This window comes from Barbus barbus (genome assembly GCF_936440315.1).
Source record: "Barbus barbus genome assembly, chromosome: 3".
Classification (NCBI taxonomy): Eukaryota; Metazoa; Chordata; class Actinopteri; order Cypriniformes; family Cyprinidae; genus Barbus; species Barbus barbus.
Window position 1 is genome coordinate 12,322,882 of NC_136731.1, and position 22,893 is coordinate 12,345,774.

At 41.4% G+C, this 22,893-nt stretch overlaps 1 protein-coding gene across 4 annotated transcripts in view; it reads right to left on the reverse strand.

Annotated features, from left to right (window-relative positions):
- The window catches only part of LOC306847021 (centrosomal protein of 112 kDa-like), a gene marked incomplete at its 3' end in the record, with an annotated part of 163,796 nt that overhangs the window by 114,013 nt on the left and 26,890 nt on the right, over positions 1–22,893 (reverse strand). For all 4 annotated transcript variants that reach the window (XM_079380756.1, XM_079380755.1, XM_079380753.1 and 1 more), the window contains 4 exons: positions 9,841–9,927; positions 4,883–4,982; positions 3,603–3,721; positions 2,601–2,744 (listed from right to left, as the gene is read on the reverse strand). In XM_079380756.1, the coding sequence (XP_079236882.1) occupies positions 2,601–2,744; positions 3,603–3,721; positions 4,883–4,982; positions 9,841–9,927 (450 nt within the window). The remainder of the gene's footprint in view (positions 1–2,600; positions 2,745–3,602; positions 3,722–4,882; positions 4,983–9,840; positions 9,928–22,893) is intronic.

Sequence of the window (22,893 nt, forward strand, 5' to 3'; positions counted from 1 at the left end):
CTCAAGCATCCATTGTAGACAGAGTCAAGTCAAATCACATTTATTTATATAGCAATGTATACAATACAGGTTGTATAAAAAATCTTTTCAGTAATAAACAGGAAAATAACAGTGTTAATGTTGCAAAGTTCATCAATTATGAAACAAATTTGATTCAGCTACTGCTCTACAGAAGACAAAAGTGTCTTTATTCAGCTTAATTTAGATCAATGTTGATTAAATTCAGGGTTTAAGTGTCTTGGTAAAAGACATAATGGTGAGACTCATGGTTCATTTCATGGTTCACCAGCTCTAAGCTTTAAACACCCTGTTATTTTAATGCTTAAGTTTCAAAAGGTTGTTTTTGGTTCCCAAAATAAACTTTCAAGAAACAACAATAATGGACAGTTTTGTGCAATGGAATGGTTCCTTGGATGTCAAAGGTTCTTCATGGAACCAAAGATGCCAATAAGAACCTTTATTTTTAAGAGTGTAGTTTGATTTTTTGGAAAAAATGGAAGTTGGATAAATGGATACACTCAGTATCACTTAGACTGATTGATGTTCATGTCTCTTAGTCTATAGTCTGTGCTATGACATCAATGCATTTGAAGTCATCAATCTCCATTGAGCCCTGACTGTGATGAATATGTATCTTGTCATCAATATTCAATGTGTTGCTTCCTCTATTGAGGACTGACATTGGCACCGCTGTTGTGCGCTTCAAAACTTGGCGATCAAGCCACCAATGAACGTTTGGAATAATAAGCAGAAGAATGGTAACTTTTAGTTAGAAGTGCTAACTTTTGACACGCTCCCACGCAAGAAGCACCCGTTGATGCTCCGATCTCGGCTGTCCAGAAGATATGAAATGTGGACGGTGTGACTCCACGTAGCTTTGAAGAGCTTTTTTGAGAAATCAGGATAGCACCAGAGCATGCTGCACAAAAGAATGATGAAAGAACGAAAGATAAACAAAGGCTTTCAAAGGCTGGAGTATTGAGACATCAAACGCAAAGTAGAAACAACACACAGCATCTCACCTCAGCTGACATATTGACAACAGCAGCCTATGAGGAGAGAAGAGGTAAGACAAGAGGAGGGGGGGTTATGGGTGGAGAGGTTGGCAAGGTCAGCCTAAACCAACAGAATGGGAGAACCTAATTTCCAATGACAGAAGGGCCTTTCATCTGGGGCCCTGCCTGGAAATGTGCTGTGTTTAATTATTAAAGAAGGGTCTTACTCTGTGGGGTCGGCATGCATTTGAAGTCTCTTAAATTCAGCCCTGCTGACAGACCGCAGCCGGCCGTCTCAGTATGTGCCCTTACCTGTATGACAGCCGCTGAATGCTAATTTGTAACAAGCAAAACTCATTAGGCCTGTGCCACAGAGGGACGCACGTCCCGACTCATCTCAGAGCGCTGCAGCGCTTCGGTCCCTCTAGTGGGGTGGCTTCAATCAAAGGCTCTAAGTCATGCTTTGTTTCAGGCACACATTGAATGCACACAAACAAGACAAAGATTGCAAGATGAGAGAAGAGGAGAAAAGACAAAAACAAAGAAAGGTACAATGCACACAAATGCTTGTCCAATGCGTTACAATTGTGTGCTCCTATGGTGCTGTGACAGCAACAAACCTCAGTACTCAAGGGGGCGATAGAGTTTTCTTCAAAATGTATATGCCATGAAACCAGATGTGTTGCTGTCCAGATCGTCAGCTGTAAATATGTCTAACTGTTCAAACTGTTGCTCCGCAGGCCTGGTTATACGGAGATGCTATAGCACCATAAAACAAAAGCAAGAGCACCCTAAATTGACCCTACGCAAAGAGCTTGATTGACAGAAAATCTGACCAATCATAATGCCAAGCCCACCATTTTGTTCAACAAAAAAACAAGACAGGAGAGTAGACTGACTTTGGTGGACTTAAACTTGAAAATTTTGTGTATTGACGTCTTCCTGTGGTTTAAATCAAATACGTTCTGATGTTCATTCATGTTTATTTCGTGCTATAAGTAAATATGAAAAAACGGTCGGTTCATGTGCCGCTTGAACTGAGGCAATACAGTGGTCTGCCACGACACATTAAAGAAACACAAAATAGTATTTATTGCTTTTGAACTTCTTAAAAAATTACTTCTTAAAGTTTTTCTTTAGTGCTGTGTTCTAATTGGTATTGAATCCTCTCGTACAGAACAAAAGAGTAGATGCAAAGTAAATAAGACAGTCAATGTACAGTGTAGTCAGCTTCATTGATTATAACGGATGTTTTCATTAGAGTACAGCAGAACTCTGCAAGATCACGATGAACTGAAGCGACCGTTTTTTTTAGTAATTACGAGAGATTTGATTCTGGAACTGGGCCTGTTGTTCCGCCATGACAGCAGATGACTAGAAACAGAAAGTCATTGAAGAAAGACTCGCTATGCTGATGCACCCTTGCTTCATCACTTGCTTCAGTCCCTAGTGCATATGCAACACATTTAAATTTCGTTCTGATAGATTTCGGAACACAACAACATGTGAAATTGAGCCTATGTACTGTATATAGAAGCTACATAAGAGTGCAAGACATTGAATATTTACATTGAACAGTGTTGAAATATGAGTGAATGCGCTCACCGTGGCATGCGTCTGACTGCTGTACTCGGCCTCCATCTTGGCGAGCCGTTGATTGGTGTCCTCCAGTAGTTCCTGGATGTTGTCTGTGTGCTTCTTCTGCAGGTCAAACTTTTCTTGTTCCATCTCCGCCACCGCAGCATGCAACTACCAGAGAGGATAAACCAACCATACAACATAGATCAATAAAATATAAAAATAAACTCTTCAAGACTCTGAAATTGTAACATTTATAACAACTATGTTATTTTTTTTTATTGTTTCTGCTCTCACAGCCGCTTATAGTTCAGTTTTACTTGCTATTAAAGAATAGTTAATTTTTGCAATATATTTTCATTTGATAGAAAAAAATAAAAATAAATATATATATATATATATATATTTTTTTTTTTAAAGATGTAAAGCTTTTAAAGACTTTTTTTGAAGACCCGAACAAACAAAATTAATGCTGTATATCCATACCAGAACAAATACACACAAAATACAGGATGTATCAGACTGCATTCATTCCTTTTCCATTTTTGCAATTTTTCCTATTACAATCTTTCCACTTTTTGGAAGAAAAATACCTAATTATGAATTTAAAATAAATAAATAAAACATACTAAAAGTTTGCAAAACGTAAAAACAGATGACCTATGATCCCACACTATCATATGGCTATCCTTATTGTTGAGCCCTGAACACGAGTCCTACAGAATATTATGTTTAGAAACAGAGAACAAAGAGAATGTTTTATAAGGCCTGAAGCAAGATACCCTTCAACCAAAAGCCTGTAGAAAGGTAGGGCCAGATTCTCTGGGAAAACCTTGAGCTTTTCTTTTCTATCTCTGCAATAAACATACACATCTACTGAACACTCAGAGAAGATGGATTTTTGGGATTCTTTCTCATACTCAGACGGGATTGGCTGAGCTCTAAACTCAGTGAGTGTTCAGCGTTCAAAGGTCCGGCTGCTGGAGGGACAGGCCTATGGAAACTTGAGCCTTTTCAACCCTTCTTTACCTTCTTCTCCCATTCATTTCTCAGAGATTCAGCACTTTGATCAGACATTTTCTTCAGCTCGCTGATCTGTTTCTCTTTGGTCTGTCGGATGACCTGGGACTCTCGCAGCAGGCTTTGAACTACAGGGGAGAGAGGGAGGTAGACACAAACATTTAGGCCTGGCTGCAGGGCATCTCTCTGTCTGCTTGCACCCCAGGCTGCCCCGAACAGCACCACACTTCTCGACTCAAAAAAATAACTAAATAAATAAATCAATAATACACAACAATGGGTACGAAAACAAAAAATGATACAATATCTTTGTGTTACATAAGTTAAGGTGAAGTGTATTACAGCAGAAAGCCAGTAAAGGTTGTGCTGAATGTTTAGAACTTTTAAATAAATAAAATAAAATGAAAATATATATTTTTTTATTATAAAAAAAAAAAACCTTAAGATGCACGAAGCTATGCCTGACACATTCCACATTCACTTTACTTTTCTTTAACGTCATCAAGATAATAAAGATTAATTTGACTGAAGAGTTCTCTCAATAAATAAGCATTTTGTCAGTTAAAATTATATTCGCTTTAAATGAAAAGCATGTTTTATGATTTTGGGGGCTTATTCAAAACTAGAAAAACATGAAGACTAAAGCCCCGTTCACACCAAGAACGATAACTATAAAGATAACGATATTAACGTCCACACTAGCGGACTATTCTATTTATTTATTCTAAGCGCACGCTTGCCTGCTGCTTTAAATTCTCCAGCTTGTGATAGCAGGATGATTTGGTGTCAATTTTATTATTCATCAGCTGGAAAAAAACGTTCTGGAAGTGGTTCCAACGATATCGTTTATCTGTGCCGTTATCATTATATCTGTGGTGTGGACTCTGCTATTCTTTAATATTGAGAACAATTTTTAGAACTATACTGTTTATAGTCACAGTATTGTCCTTGGTGTGAACAGGCCTTAACAGCCTCTTGACTAACCTGGCTCCAACAAATACCTGCCACTGACTTTTGAGACATACGCAGAAAGGCCAAAACAAGACATCAAATAACAGATGCTGCTTTTATGGAGACGTAAGAAAAAGCCTTTGTTTGTGAGTGTGGTCCATGTTTTACTACACGTCTGTTTACAAGGTGCAGCTTTTGTTGGCTCCTCAAAGCCAAGTCTTTAGAGACGGTTTGCGAAGGAGAGGTTTCCAGCTGGGGTGCACTGGGCAACACCTTACCACTGACAGAGCGCTCAGAGCGAGTGTATAAACACGACCCACTGCATGTTCTACCCCCACCTCTCTTCTCCAGCCTCCGAATCGTCTCCTCCGCCTCCTTCTGCTTCCCACGATACACACACTTCAGCTCGTCAATTTCGCCATTCTTGCGGTCCAAAATCTGAGAAAATAAACACAAACCACATTTTGTACATTTTCTGAAGAAAATGTGACTGGCATTGTGTGTGGATGGAGCAGTTGTTAAGTCAAGTTACCTTTATGTATATAGTGCTTTATACAATACAGTTCAATCAGGAAAGTAGTTTGTCAATAATGCAAGAGGACAGTAACACAGAGTCAATTTTCCAGTTAAAATCAATTCATTGATGATTCAGTGATGTCATCATCCAGTTCAGCACTCCTCCAATAGTATCTGTGCAATCAGTCAAGCGTCCCCAACTAAGCAAGCCAAATTAGACTGTTAGACTGCTACAGTATGTGGTTACTAGTGTACGCTAGGTGATATCTGGTCTTTAGATATGACTCAGTTGCCTTCTTCAGTATAATTCTGTAGGATTTTTGCCTGTTTTATCATCTACCAGATGGAAATTTAGTAATTAAATAAACACAACAGGTATTATTCATGTCATAAATGCATGACGAGTTCCCAAGTTTAAAGCTTAGGGCTTGTTGAGGCTGTGACACAGTTCTGCCCTAGTCGGACCACACTGTACATATACAGTTAGTATTGTATATCCACAGTCCCAGTTTCTCTTTTTGAATGATGAATGCAGACTACTACCACCTGCTGGCATGGAAAGTTATTTCTCCTCATGCAGGCACAAAATGTATGTGCCAGTTGGCAGTTGGCTGCAGTCTTTATGCTGTTTTTTAAGCGCAACTTTTTGGCCCAGATGCCAGGCAACACGAGGCATCAACACTGCTGGCTTTCGTCATCGCTAGTTCTTTGATGTCGGTTTGATGTGTCACGGCTTTTAGACGTTTGTTCAGATCACTAACCTTAAGCGTGAGCAATGGTAATAGTGATGCTTGCATTAGCAAACAACTCTGCAAACAAGAAGCATTCATGACACTGAGACGACGGATGACAGAACATTTATGTTCCAGACTTTCCAGCTAATCCACGGCCATAAATAAATTTCAGTGGGAACAGAGTTGAAATAGAGGTTTGTGGTTCTTCCATATGACAAGCTAATGCTGGCTGCAGATTACAGAGGATAATGTTCTTATTCACAAGCATGACCATGAAGGAACTCGCCCTCTCCTGCGTCACTGAATGCTGGAATTTGCTGCTTTGAAGCCGACGTTTAGCAAATGGGGGGCCATTTTTGGCCCTTTCTTCAGTGAAGGCTTTTTGCTTAAGTATATTATCTGTAACAGTAGCGTACGCTTAAAGCAGAGGATGACAAACCCGTATGAATCTCACATTATGCTCTGGGAAGGAAGACCACTCCAGGAGACGTACCCATGACCCCACTGACAAGTAGTAGTGTTTTGGTCATGAACAAAACAAATCATTCACTTCCGTGCACTGACATATTTTTCACACACTGAAGTCGCTCCCTTTTGAAGGGCTTGACTGCTTCTCGTTGCTTTCAAAGACTGACTATAGCATGAGCAAACAGCATTTCATTACCATACATTAGCATATAAATAGCATATCAATTGTTGGACCTGCTGAATGTATACACCCTTCACTGTTTTGAGTCTGAACGACTTAGAGCAGGGCTGAATGAACTGCCACTTGTTCACAATCAAACTAAACAAACTGGAACATGTCATTTGTGAATGTACTGAATGAACAAGGTATTTCATTTGTGAACAGGGATCTGATGACTGACAATGACTGAAAGAAAAAGGGGGCACTGGTTCACTCAGCACAAGAAATACTACATTTTATGAATGTGTAAAAATGACTTGATTATATGTAATTCAATAAGGATGTTACTGGAAGTAATGATACTTTTAATTATACAAGTGGCCCCTCCCACCCCACAACAGCGAACATCATGTATTTCTCCCTTATCAAACACACCCAATTCAGGTTATCAGCTCATTGGCAGGGACAACATCATTTCATACAAAAACAAAGTTTGCTTTGGGAGGTCGAAAAGGCATCAGGATGTTTGCTAACGGTACACTACTGCTCATGTATTTCGAATGCACTTTTACCCCAAGCAAAGAACAAAAAAGAACTTTGAGTGAGTATACTAACAGGATGTATCAAACAAAAGAGACATTCAAAAAATGCGGTGTTGTGGAAGGTTTGGGAACCACTTCTGATGCTTAATCACTCTTCACAGAGTCTCTTTGTAAAATTTTAATAATGCACAAGACTGTTTTTGTTGTGAATGATTCTGAACGAATCTACTGAGTGAATAATTAAATGACAAAAAACAAAAACAAATTTGTCACCATCTACTGGTGTAATGGTGTAGTGGCAGAATCTGAATGAATCTTTTGGTTCAAAAGAGTCACTTGACTGAATCAAAATCTTCCCACAAAAGCATGTTTTAATAGCAAAATATATCAAATAAATAGATAAACCAGATATTCAAAAATCGCTCGTTGAAGTTTTCTGTTGGAATTATGTTTTGTGAGAGATTTTGCATTATAAATGGGAGTAAAAAAAAAGAATATGGATAAAAGAAAATGGAGCGATCTCTTCAGTGAAAACAGTGTTACGTATTCTTTCTGATGTGTCTCAGGAGCATGTTGAGTGTTAACATTCCAGACTCTCGGAAGCATGAATGAGTGTTGCCCATATCTGAGAGGACTTGAGCCACAGCTTTGAGCAACTCACTCATGACCTTGTCCCTCATCTCCCAAAGACCTCAGCGGTGGGCTCCCAGAATCCAATGGACCGGTTCTGCAAGTCCTTAACAATCGGCCCATTGTGCCACACAGCGCATGCTTTTAATGAACCCAAGGAATTTCGAAATCCTTCATGGCGGGAGGGAGCCAAGCGCAACTTGTATTTAGCAAGCTCCAAATAAACAGCATGTCTACTGAGCTTGTTCCCAAGCGGCGGTCCAGTCTTGTGCCTTGAGCTGTGGGCGATAAGATGCCTGGGCTTAAGGTGGGGCGGGAGGCGGGCGGGCATTTCAGAAATGTGTTCTTTCTGATGCGGCTGCTGCACAGCAGAGTGCCGTTTGTTGAGACCGCTGTAACTCCTTTGATGGCCTGACCTTCTACAAGCCGTCTGTGTCCGAGTGGGAGTTCAAAGGCTGTCGGCCATTGTCTCAGTGAGGGCGTTGCGACCAGGGGTCTGTAAATCTCAAAGGACCCTATGGAGATCAACGGCTCGGAAGACATGACAGGGCACACGCACCGGCCCGCTCGCCCCTGGACTCAAGCGAGCCCACCAACAGACACCACAGCGCCGCATGTGTGTGGTGTTTATAGGGTCTTCAAAGAAAGATGCACCAGAGCAAATTTTGACATTCTCTGAACAAGCACATCTGAGTCTTTCAGAACCAAACAACAGCGCTCATTAAGAGCAAAGCAGACACAATCACCAGCAAAAGAAAGTCTTATGGACCAATTACGATTTCATGTAACGTTGATCGCAAAGAACGGCAAATTAATGAAAGATCCACAGGAAGCTATTGAGGTTCAAAACTCATTGGAAAAACTAAACAAGAATAGTCTTCAAAGGCCTTCGGCAGCAGTAAGAGCTCCTATTTACAGAGGTACTCTCTGAGGTTGGGGATGATGGTCCGTCATGAGGCCTAATACAGCAGTGTTTAGTGAAGAGAGGATGGACATCGCTGACGAGAGGACCATTTCAGTGCTGGTCCTTCAAACACAGATGCAACTTCATTCAAACCAAAAATACCTCCCAAAAGTTATTATTTTCTCCCTCTGAAAAGTCAGTGAGCCCATCAGTGGATTATTTATCCAGCTTTTTGTCCGTCAGAAGTGCACTCTGTTGCTAAGCTCATCATCCTGCAAGCCAGTCGCCTGTGAAAGATGAAAGCTTGCAGCTGAGAGTGAGGGAAAGAGGGGGCGTTAGGGAGGTTAAAGGGAAGTTCATGGAACATTTAGGGACACACACAATTTTCCCATCGTCTCCTTAAAGAGCTCTTTTCAGACACACAGCAGAGTCATAACAGAGTGTCGAGGACAAGGTCCAGAGGCCGTTGGACTTTTAGAGATGCCGTAAAAGACAACAGTCTGCCAAGAATCATGTTTCTGCTTATAAAGGGGTGGGGATACACAAACATCAGTTGACCAAGGTCATTTAATAGACTTTATGAAAGCAGAATTTAAGGTGTTATTTCACTGGGCCTGAATGAAAAAGACAATAAATGTGGAAGTAGCAGAGGAGATACTGACACATCACATGCACATAAAATCTGTATCACCAAAACAATACAGTTTAAATGAGTGAGACAGTCGTCTGGGATGTTTGCAGAACCCAACTTGCAAGATTTGAGCAGTCAGTCTGTGTATCATCAATATACTTGTCATTATAAACTCATCATCATCCATTTTCTCCTCTATTAACAGCAAACTGAGCTGAACGTGGTTCTAATGGTCTTGCGTTTAATATAATCATTTTGTTATTTAAAAATTGCATAACTTTTTTTACATATTATATAAACTTTAGTTTGTACATAGTTTGAAGGAGAATATGTGGAATATCAGCTTGAAGGGATACTCCATCCAAAAACTAAAATTCTCCCTCTCACCCTCACGCTGTTCCAGATGAAAACGACTTCCTTTTTTCAGAAGAAAACCAAGAATATTTTATTTTTATAAACATAATCCATTTCTGTCCATATAATGCAAGTGGACTTACATTTTAACCTTTTAAACTATAAACCTGAACATTTAAACCTATACAATTGCATTACATGGACCCACAGATACTATTTTTCCAAAAATCATTGTTTGTGTTCATCTGAAGAAAGCAATTCATATACATCTGGGATTGTATGAGGGTGCGTAAATGATGAGAGAATGTTTTGGGTGAAGAATCCCTTATGAAATATTTGACAGGTCGATTGATTCACCTTCTGAATCTCTGCGTCATGTTTCTGCTGCATCCTCAGTGTATCCTCTTGATGTTTGGCCTCCAAGACTTTAGTCCTCACCTCAATCTACAAATGAAGAACAGATGAAATGACACAATGGCAAAAACATTTTTTTCTCTAAATTCTATGTGTAATGCTAATGGTAACACTTTAGTATAGGGACCAATTGTCACTATTTACTAGTTGCTTATTAGCATACCTATTATTAACATATTGGTTGTTTATTAGTTCTTATAAAGCACATATTCTACATGACCATATTCTACATCCATAATCCAACACAGTTTATTGTGGTCTAAAATTAGGAGTTTATTGAGGCAAAAGTCGTAGTTAATGGTTTGTTAATAGCGAGAATTGGACCTTAAAATAAAGTGTGACCATGTCAATGAAGGTTTTTTGCACCAAAAACACAATTTAATACAATTAGGCCTAATTATTTTTTTTCTCTCTCTCTGACCATTCAAATTAAACAGGCTGATTAAGACTTCTATCTGTAAATGATTGACTAGCTTCTGAAATGATGGTGTAGTTCACAATGACATTAATCAGGATAGGTCAAGCTCAATACTGAAAATATCTTAATATGTAAATGTAGATCGTATGTTAACAAGCTCAATGCAGTCGTGTCATAACTATTATAATTTCTTTTGGTGCTTTTTGTTTCAGTCTGGGTTAAAGTAATGTTAAAGTATGTCTACACAGCACATCAAAATCACATAAAAAATTTCAAACTTATTTCAAAAAGAATATTTTTCATGACATGACCCATTTACAAAAAGTCACACGTCTGAATTACAGTGTTGAGTTTCCTCTTCACCTACAGAAAAACACCTCCAGTCTTTTTGTTTTTAAGATCAGTCATTAAAAGAGTCAGTTAAGAATCTGCCAATGTTCAGAGCAAACACAAAATGACATGTATTGTGTTGTGAGACTCGGATGAAAGAGCCCATCTGTTCAGAAGGACACAGATGAATAATACTGGACAGGAAACGGCAGATAGAGGAAGATAAAAAAGTACACGCGCACATAATGACAGTTGAACAGTCCTCATTAGTATTTCAACACACATGGGAATCGTATGGAGTTTACTGTATGGTTCCCGTTCTGATTCTACTTAATGAATTTATTATTACATACATTTGAGGACCAACATAAAACAATTACTCATGAGTTTAAGAGTGATTTGAGAGTCATCTTGACCTATTTTGATTGCACCACTAACTAACTTCCCTCACCTAGAGCAACCTCAGGCTTTTAATGTGCCTCAATATTTCTGGGATCAAAAGTTCAACATTTTTCTTTAGTGGCCTGTTAGAACATGTGTCTCAGGCTCTTCAGGTTGTCAAACCCACACAAATTATGTTAGCGCACACACAAGAGAGGAGTAAGCACACACTTCCGCTTACACAAACACAAAGTGCAGCTGAAACTTTCGTCACTATGGCCGCTGGTCATTCCTGAAGCGGTGTCTTTCTTCTCCTGTATTTTGGGAAGCATGTTTTGATGAGCAGGATTTCTGTGTGAGCCTCCCAGCCCTCTGGCTGACTGCGGATCAGGGCTTTCAAATGCTGCCACCAGCGTGGGATACGATCTACTGGCTTATCAGATCCGCTGAAGGGCACTATATGGCCTGAGTAAAAGAGTGTGAGAGAGAGATCCCGATGTCTCTAGGTCACAAGAACACTGAAAGGGCCACAGGCCATTTCTGCTGCCTGTTAGAACAGACTCAGACTGACAGGAAAAACCAACTCAACTGGAGTGGTCACTGATGGGAAGAAAGCTTCATAAACGTACTAATTACAATTTAATGCAAATATTTCATTGTGTTTGAAGCTTTGTCTTGGAATGTAGTGTAATGTGACAGAATCACATATATGCGTTTTATTTCCATTCAAAAGAAAGAACAGACCTGCTGCTGTCTAGTATTATTAATCAAACAACAATACAGTGAGAAAATGACTAAGCATTACATAACACGAGCTAAAAACAACAATGAATGGCAAGTACCGACGATATTGACAACACCATTCATTGACAGACAATTACAAACAATATCAGGAAATCCATGGTGACCATTGAGCTGGGAACTTGCTAAATATAATAAATAACAGTCAAATATATTTGTTCATATTTTCATTTCCAGTTATTAAGTATATCCATATTTACTGGCTACCAATCTTTATCGGCCAATATACATCTTGATACTATGATTGGAGATTGGCCAACCTGCCTAAATTCAGGGCTGATATTTTTTTATTGTAGTACACACGAAACCGCACTGCTCTAATGAATGAACAAGCATCAGCCCTCAAAGCCTGATATCATGTTCACTAAAATGAGAATTATTGGCAGTTGTAAGCATTTGCAACTTCACAAATTCATGTCTGACTCTAATTTAGATGAATAAGCCAGTTTGTTTTAAAAATCTAAGTATTGAAAGCATATGGTTATAAGGTGCACATTCTCAATAATCATTACAATAATACTTCCAGCTCGCTCAACAGAAATGAAGAGGACAAACATACTGCTAATGAACGTAAAAATTAATCAAACAAATAAAGATGTGGATACACATCAAATTATACTTGATGTAATGTCAGTAGCATCTGCAAACCTGCGCACTCTCAGTACCATCAGCCTAGCACTTTTTTAAATAAATAAACAAACAAAACTTTTTTACAGTATTTTATTTCTTAATGCATTGCAGAGCTTTTTGTCATGCAATACACTGGATTGATCTTGATAACTAAAACAATAGGAAACTACAGAAATCTCATCAGCACACAGTATTGGCAGAAATGGCATGGATGGGATTGGGGGCACAAAAACTTGATCGGGACATCTTTAGTAGTTATTAAAGGGGTCAACGGATGCAAAATTCACTTTACATATTGTTTGAACATAAATGTGTGTTGAAAGTGTGTGTACACACATCCATCCTATAATGATAAAAATCCAAAAAAGTTTTTTTTTTTTTAATCCCTATTTTAAAATCCCCTTTCTCAAATCAGGCTGTTCTGAGGTTCCTGTCAGAATGACGTAGTTCTCTACAGGCCCTTCCCACGAGAGTTGATTGACAAGGTTGTCTTAAGTTAGACCCGCCCTGAGTGAGCTGTCATCAGTCCATCGTTTTGTCAATTCCGGCGCAGGGGAAGACAAGTTGTCTCCGATTAAGCAATTGAGGTGTTTAGTTGTTTAATGAATATAGCAGTCGTTATTTACTCCCTACATCTGAGCCGCTAAAGACGCAGAGGATTAACATTGCTTTCATTTTGACGTGAATGTGCCGATCCCCGATCTACATAAAATAATCTATGTTCGCCCGAATCATTCATGATCCAGCTTTATCTACAGAAGAAGTGTGTATAAGGGTTTTTATGAATCTTTGCAAATCACCTTTCCTGATAATGTGCCAGTTTCGCGGCTGAAGTTTAGTATGCTCCATAGATATATATACCTAGATGCCTCATTATCGACTGTTTCTATGGGCTGCAATACGACAGCCATCCGCCATTTTTGGTACGGTCTGCGAATCTTTGAGCGCATTGACTGTGCGTCTACAACAGCAAGTTATACGCTTGTATATCTTTGAATATTCATTGATTATTATGGTGAATGTGCGATGGCTGACGCGTCAACATATCTGGACCTGTCGAATAGGGAATCTACACATATCTATGGTCTGCTCATCACTGCATGGAAGAGAGGGGTGAAGTCAGCAGAGCTCACTGGCATTTAAAGCAACAATGGACTAGAACTGCATGCTGAAAACAGAGCTGATTTTGACAGGGTAAACAAGGCGTTTTTTACACTACCATTGAGAAATTTTAACCAAAGTATGTTATAGACTTTTCATTAAGACCCTAAAGAATTATATCAACTTGTGTAAAATTGGCATCCAATGACCCCTTTAAAAAATAAAAAATAAACCTAGATAAAAGTGAGATATATATATATATATATATATATAACATTTAATAAATAAGAAAATACAGCCTGCTGGGAAAATACATTATTTTGAAATGCTAAAGTAATAAGTAGGGGATGCATCGATCCGATACTCAGGATCGGTATCGGCTCCGATACGGTCATTTTCTGCAAATCCTATTGTGCGCATACTATTCTGTGTTATTGTTAAGTCCCACGAAAGCACAAAAACATTAGAAAGCACCATAACGTTTTTGTGCACTATATTTCAAGTGTTCTGAAGCTGTTCCATAGTTTAATCTGAGGTACAGATGAATATTTAAGTCTTTAAATTCAAGTTCAGGTAAACTCTTCTCTCCGCCGCGGCTGTCTGTCATCCTCCATTCAGCAATCAAACTGCGTGTCGCATTCGGTTACTACAGTCAAACTCTCTTCAAGAGCGCACAGTTACTGAGATTTAAAACTGTTAAAAGAAAAGCATTAATAAACGTACGCACAGATTTAATACACTACACATTAATATCTCTTCCCTTTGTACTTTGAATGTTTCTATGCTGACTCAGAGCGCTGCGCGCTGTGACTCCGTGTTGCCTCAAGCGCATCATTCTGCGCACGGGATGCGTATAAGCTCTTTCTGCTGCTCTATATTGGAGTCTTACTTATTATAATACTTTTGCGCAATGAACGATTATTAACAGTCTTTCTTGTTCTTTCCTATCTATCATATGTTGCTGCCTTCATTACTGTGCTATAGATTTAAAAGAAATGTCTTTTAATTTTATAGTAGCCTATATATTTATATATAAATGTATTTTACAATTCAAAGAGCAATGTGTATAATTTCACCAGATTTAGTCCTACACTTATTCACTTTTATTTGTAAATAAAAATGTTTCACTAGGTTTTATAAAATTATTGTGCACCCATGATTTTTCTAGAGTATCTTTTGCTGTATTATAAACCAAGTTTATGATAGTATTTTTGTCATAGATTATGATTACTATATTTTTTCATTTGTTATTTTTCATTAAAATGAAGTTATCTATATGTAGTAGATTGTGTTTAAAGGATTAGTTCACTTTTAAAAAAACTTTTGCTGATAATTTACTCACCCCCATGTCATCCAAGATGTCCATGTCTTTCTTTCTTCAGTCGAAAAGAAATTAAGGTTTTTGATGAAAACATTTCTCCATATAATGGACTTCATTGGGACCCAAACGGTTCAAGATCCAAATGACAGTTTCAGTGCAGCTTCAAAGGGCTTTAAACGATACCAGACGATGAATAAAGGTCTTATCTAGCGAAACGATCAGTCATTTCAAAAATAAATAAAAAAGTTTAAGTTTTGTAAGCACAAATGCTCGCCTTGCTCTGTTCTGTGATGCGCGTTCGTGACGTCACGTAATACGCAATGACGTTGAAAAGGTCACGGTTGACTTAGGCAGAAGTACCGAGTCAGTGTTTACAAATGTGCGGAAGGAGGACCATATACACATATTCAAATGTCTTGTCAGTTTATCGTTTAAAATGCCCATTTCGTGTGCGTATCCTGGGTGTTTTAATATTAAAAAGCCTACTGACTCGGTACTTCCGCCTACCTCAACCGTGACCTTTTCAACGTAATTGCGTATTACGTGACGTCACGAACGTGCATCACAGAACAGAGCAAGGCGAGCATTTGTGCTTATAAAACTTAAACTTTTTTATTTATTTTTCAAATGACCGATCGTTTCACTAGATAAGACCCTTATTCATCGTCTGGTTTAAAGCCCTTTGAAGCTGCACTGAAACTGTCATTTGGACCTTGAACCGTTTGGGTCCCAATGATATTATATTGAAAAATGTCCATTATATTGAAAAATGTTTTCATCAAAAACCTTAATTTCTTTTCGACTAAAGAAAGAAAGACATGGACATATTGGATTACATGGGGGTGAGTAAATTATCAGCAAAAGTTTTTTTAAAAGTGAACTAATCCTTTAACACACAAAAGAGTAACACACACAGACACACAGAAGTATAGAAATTCTACATCGATTTAAAAAAAACTGCGCTGGTATCGGATTGGATCGGTATCGGCAGATACTCAGAATTTTCAGGATCGGATCGGTTCTGAAAAAATGGCATCGTTGCATCCCTAGTAATAAGTGAGCACACATCTGTCGTTATTAAAAGCTGTTTATTTAAAACACATGACATCAACCTGTATTCATCAGTAAGCTGGCCATGGTACACTGTGATATTTGTTATATTTGGTACAACGGAACAGACTGTGACCCATGATGAATAAACTAAAATGAATACATTGAAAGTCCGATGTTTTAATGTATCAAAATTATGCAGACAGAATTGCTGCTTTACTGTAGTTGAGTTGAATGCAGAGACGGTTTTACATAATGTAACTAGATAAAATATTAATTGAATTGTGAAACTATTTATAACATACCACCCAGCCCTAGTATCTCAGTGTCATTTCATATTCAAACCCAATTCATGAAGACATCTCATGTGTTCTATATAAACAATGTATTTATTTACATATCAAAACCATGAATATAGCCCAGGAGGCCTTCATCATCTCCAGGGAGAGAGAGAAATCATTGTTTTCTTTCACTTCTGTGATTCTCAAAAGCTAATGGTGTGTAATATACAGCACATCAGCTACTGGTGGCTGACAAGAACATTTACATAAGCGCAATATCCTGTAGCACCAAATTTGATGAAATTGTGATAATAAATCTTCACAAATGGTCTAAAGCTTTGGCCAGTTTCCCTATAGTAGCAACCTCATGCCCTCCAAATCCCTGCTTTACCTGGCTATCCAGCGGATCCATTAAGCACCACTTTGTGAGCTTACACTGTTTTGTAAGCTACTCTGAATAGCATCAGATAAATGTAAATGTATATATAGTATCTTATTCCAGAAACATACTGGTCACAAGCACACAAATGCAGATATAAATGCTTAATCTAGAGGTTTTCAAAAAAGCAATCTAATTAATTACATGATGTGGCGATTAATTCATTAATCGCAAACTAAATTTGGCTTTGAAAATACCCACAAAAGATCATTTTAAGCTATTATTGTGTTAAATGAGAAAAGTATCAAGTAGATATTAAAAGCTTTAGAAAAAATATTTTATTTGATTCAACATACAATTTATTATACATAAACATTTAGGCTACAACATCCTAACATAAACTATGGAAAATAAAAGATGATGATTTACTGTAAGAAAAATCCCAGTATGTTTTGTTCATGCAATGAAAGTCACTGGTAGCCTAACCAAATGTTACAGATCGACCAGGCTCTCACCTCCACCAATCACAGCGAGCACCTGCACTTCACCATCACCTCATTAAACCCCACTATAAAACCACACACCTCACCACAGTCAGACATCCGGTCTCGTTTATTCGAAGTGGACTCCTACATGTTATCTCAGCGACCTACCTGCTACTTACCGTCCTGTGTACTAACCTCGTGTTTCCTCCAAGTGTTGTCCATCCGTGTCCTGGATCCCTGTTCGTCATTCCTGGAACTTTCCACAAAGCAAAGAGGTATGTGGTCTCCCTGTCCATCCACGAGCTCCTGCCAAGGAACAACACGGTTCAGTAATCCACTCTATTCATCCGCCAACGTCTCTACATCTGATACTCACCGCTGCTATATCCTGCCATTGCTCATCTGTTGAAATAAACCTTACCTCTTTTATATCTCCTGTGTGTCCGAGTCCATCTTGTAACAGAAGGATCAGATGAGCAACCCGGATCCGTTTCAGGAGCTCGTCGATCACCTCCGACGAGTTCTTGCTCCAGCACCACCGCCAACACCGCCGATCACACCCGTCACCGGAACCACGGCTTCTTCACCGCCCATGATCGCCAGTCCCATGGCTAGACCAGCGCCCTTCTCCGGTGTGGCGGAGGAGTGCAACAGGTTTCTTCTACAATGCTCATTGAATATCGATACACAACCGCATCTGTTCCCCGCTGAAAAATTCAAGATAGCATTCATAGTATCTCTCCTTTCCGGTAAGGCACTACGGTGGGCTGAAACCATTTTCTCTCAGTCTGGTCCAGTAACTCAGTCATATCAAAGTTTCACCACCCACTTTCGGGAAGTGTTTGGAAGAGTAGAAGGACCCTGGCGGCGGCCAGTGGGTGGAATGAAAGAGCCCTAATCACCACTTACCGTCAAGGTCTAGAGCCCAGATTGCGATTGCAACTTTTAGATGATTCCTGTGGATTGGAGCGTTTCATTCAACAGACCATTCACTGTTCCACACGCATGCAATCCTGTTTTGCCGACCAGCCATCCTTAACCCGTTGCTCTCCTCCCTGTCGCTAGCCAGAGGCTAGACTCCCTCCAGAACCAAACCCAGAACCCATGCAGACCGATCGATCTCACCTCACTGATCACGAGCGGCAGAGGCGACCAAGAGAAGGGCTCTGCCTGTATTGTGGAAATGGTGGGCATATCAGGTCGACATGCCCTGTTCGCCCACCACAGCTTTTGGTGAGTGCCATTCAACCCATCTCTCAGAATATGAAGCCACTCACAGTTGAAGTCATGCTTACTGCCTCTAACGTCTCTATTCCAGTGCAAGCCCTTCTTGATACCAGTTCTGGCGGTAACTTCATCTCCGGGAGCCTCTGCCGCCAACTCCACCTCCCGACCGTTGCCAACCAAACTGTCTACCAGATCCATGCGATAACGGGAAGGCCCATCGGACAAACCACAGTCCCATACAGTGCCGGGCACGTGCACCTAAGATTCGGTCACTTACATGAGGAATTCATCACCCTGTTGGTTCTGGAGGGAGTGCACACGGATATCGTCCTCGGGCGCCCCTGGTTCGTCCTGCATGAACCCCACATCTACTGGCGCAGCGGGGAGGTCCTGAAGTGGGGCACTCAATGCTTTCCGGATTGTTTTCCTAACCTCCCACAACCACTCCACCAAACTATTTCCAAGATACCAGTTAACTCTACACGTGCACCTAAGCTTTACTAAGATGGCGCCGGTGAGATCGGCTGCCGTCACGACTGCTCCGACCAAACTTTGTCTTCTTTTGTTATTTTTTCGTATTGTTAACTATAAACACCGGTTTCTTTTTGTAAGATGGCCATTCTTACATACGACAGGGCCACTCTTATTTCTATTGGTGCACAATGCACTAACCTTTCGCCGATTTTGAACCCGGACCCATCCTGGCCAAGCGAGATCCTGAGGAGGAACAAAGGACGCGACCCGTACCGGCGTCCTCGAGGGAAACGAGCCGGCGTCAGGAACAGGCTGAGGGCACGCGCACACCGCGCTCCCTTACCAAGTGTCCTGCTCGCCAATGTCCAGTCGCTGGATAACAAACTCGATGACCTCAGGGCAAGAGTCAGGTTCCAGAGGGACATTCGGGACTGCAACCTTCTCTGCTTCACCGAGACATGGCTGAACCCAGCGGTACCAGATCACGCCATCCAGCCGGCCGAGTTCTTCTCGGTTTACCGCATGGACAGAACGCTGGACTCGGGGAAGACTAGGGGAGGTGGAGTATGTCTGATGGTGAACAAACACTGGTGCGACAGCGCGAGCATTGTAGCCCTCTCACGCTCCTGCACACCGAATCTTGAACTTCTGACCATCAAATGTCGCCCTTTTTATCTCCCTCGGGAATTTAGCTCGGTCATCGTCAGTGCCGTTTATATTCCACCTCAAGCGGACACGGACACTGCGATATGGGATTTACATGAAACACTACACCTTCACCAGACACAGCACCGGGACGCCGCATTCATTGTTTTGGGAGATTTCAACAGTCCCAACCTCAAGCGTGCACTGCCGAACTTCCATCAGCACATCAGCTGCCCCACCAGGGGCGAAAGGATATTAGATCACTGTTACACCCCATACAAGAACGGCTACAAGGCACAGTCACAACCACCGTTTGGGAAATCGGACCACGCCGCCATCTTCCTCATGCCTGTTTACAAACAGAGGCTGAAACAGGAAGCCCCGGTGCAGAGGGAGGTCCAACGCTGGACGGACCAATCGGTGGCCGCTCTGCAAGACGCGCTAGATGACGCAGACTGGGACATGTTCCGGCGCAGCTCTGATGACGTCAGCTTGTTTACGGAAGCGGTTGTGGGATTTATAGAGAAACTAATGGATGATACGGTGCAGAAAACCATCATCAGGACGTTTCCCAACCAGAAGCCGTGGGTGGATAAAACCATCCGCGACGCCCTGAGATCCCGCTCCGCTGCCTACAACACAGGGCTCATCACCGGGAACATGGATGATTACAAGGCTGCATCTTACAGCGTGCGCAGATCGGTGAAGGAGGCGAAGCAGCGCTACGGGAGGAAACTAGAGTCGCAATTCCAACATGGCAGCTCTAGGAGTCTGTGGCAGGGACTTAGAACCATCACGGACTATAAAACACCACCCTCCAGATCGGGGAATGCGGACGCTTCTCTGGCTGACGAGCTGAACACTTTTTATGCTCGCTTCGAGGCTGCAGCTAATCACGCTAACGGCGCTAGCAGTGCTAACTGCATGCACGCTGAGGAAGCCGGTGAGGACAACGTATTCACCATCACGGAGCATGACGTGAGGAGGGCATTCAAGAGAGTGAACATCAGGAAGGCAGCAGGACCAGATGGCATCACAGGTCGGGTTCTGAAGGCCTGCGCTGACCAGCTAGCACCGGTGTTCACCGAGATCTTCAACCTCTCCCTGGAACAGTCCATAGTCCCCTCATGCTTTAAGCAGTCCACCATTGTTCCTGTCCCCAAGAAACTGCAGCCCACCTGCCTAAACGACTATCGCCCTGTAGCCCTCACATCAGTGGTGATGAAGTGCTTTGAGAGACTGGTCAGAGACTTCATCATTGCATCACTACCAGACACACTGGATCCACTACAGTTTGCATACAGACATAACCGCTCCACGGAGGATGCCATCTCACACCTCCTCCACACCACAACAAGTCACCTGGACTGCAGAAAAGGGAATTATGTAAAAATGCTGTTTGTGGACTACAGTTCAGCGTTTAACACCATAATTCCCTCCACACTCACCTCCAAGTTGGAGGTCCTTGGTCTCAGCACATCCTTGTGCCAATGGATCTCCAGCTTCCTGAAGGACAGACAGCAAGCCGTACGGATGGGTAAACACACCTCATCCTCCATCACCCTAAGCACTGGAGCCCCTCAAGGTTGTGTTCTGAGTCCCCTGCTGTACTCACTGTACACTTATGACTGCGTGGCCACTTCCAACTCCACCACCATCATCAAGTTTGCTGATGACACTGTTGTGTTGGGCCTGATCTCAGACAACGACGAGACGGCCTACATACAGGAGATTAAGAACCTGGAGAGTTGGTGCCAGGTGAATAGTCTACACCTGAACATCAGCAAAACTAAGGAGCTGATAGTGGACTTCAGTACGAAGCAGGAGCGGTCATACCAGCCGATCACGATCAACGGGACTCCAGTGGAGAGAGTGGACAGCTTCAGATACCTGGGTGTTCACATCACGCAGGACTTGACTTGGTCCTGTCATACCAGCACCCTGGTGAAGAAGGCCAGGCAGCGTCTGTACCATCTGAGACGCTTAAAGGACTTTAGACTTCCCTCTCGGGTGCTTAAGACTTTTTACACCTGCACCATCGAGAGCGTCCTGATGGGCAGCATCACTTCCTGGTTCGGGAACTGCACTATGCAGGACAGACGAGCCCTCCAGAGGGTGGTGCGTTCAGCGGAACGTACCATCCACACCGAGCTCCCTGACCTGCAGGACATCTACAGCAAGCGGTGCCTGACCAGGGCCAGGAAGATAGTGAAGGACCTCAACCATCCCAACAATGGACTCTTTTCTCTGCTGCATTCAGGGAGACGATTCCGCTCCATGAAGGCGAACACAGAGAGAATGAGGAGGAGCTTCTTCCCGCAGGCCATTCGGAGTCTTAACCACTCTCCACTATAATCACATCACCCCACACTTCCACTTTGCACATTTTTCAAGTACAATCTGCACTAATTTGTAGAAGGTTACGTAAGGATAAATGAGTGGGACTTACATACCATTTGTCTTTGTCTTTAGAATTCCTTTCACTCACTTATACACTTTACTGCACTGCACAGCACACGGACACTTTATCACTGACATACACTTTACTTTTTATAGAATCTATATAGAATCATATTCTATTTTTTATTCCTCATATCTATTTTTATTCTCATATCTATTTGTTATTTTATTTTATTGCTAGTTTATTTCTGTATATATGTTTACTGTACTTTTTCTATTTGTATTTTTGTAAACTTGAGGTTTTTCTTAATTTTGTTGGACAATTTGTTGGACAGTCGTACAATACATTTCACTACATGTCGTACTACGTATGTATATGTATGTGACAAATAAAATTTGAATTTGATTACATCCATAGAGAGTCCAGTCGAGAAACAATCCGCTGATATTCCATCCTGCTATGCCCCCTTCAGAGACGTGTTCAGCCTGGAGAAGGCCTCCAAATTACCTCCTCATCGGCCATGGGACTGTGCCATAGATCTCCTGCCAGGTGAGCCAGTGCCCAAGGGTAGAATTTACCCTCTGTCAATCCTCGAACAGAAGGCCATGGAGGAGTATATCGACGGGGCTTTAAAACAAGGTTACATCTGTCCGTCCACCTCCCCTGCTGCTTCGAGTTTTTTCTTCGTGGCCAAGAAGGACGGAGGCTTGCGGCCTTGCATTGACTACCGGGCTCTTAATAATATTACAGTGAAGTTTCGATATCCCCTTCCTCTCGTCCCAGTGGCCCTGGAACATCTTCATGGTGCCACCGTATTCACGAAGCTCGACCTCCTCAGCGCGTACAACCTCATCCGGATACGCGAGGGGGACGAGTGGAAGACCGCTTTCGTTACACCAACCGGCCCCTATGAGTATCTTGTTATGCCGTATGGCCTAGTCAATGGCTTCGTATGGCCTACGTGTTCCAGGACTTTATGCACGAGGTGCTCCGGGAGTTTCTACACAGATGCGTCTTAGTTTACATCGATGACATCCTCATCTACTCCCGGAGCTTGGCAGAACATCGCCAC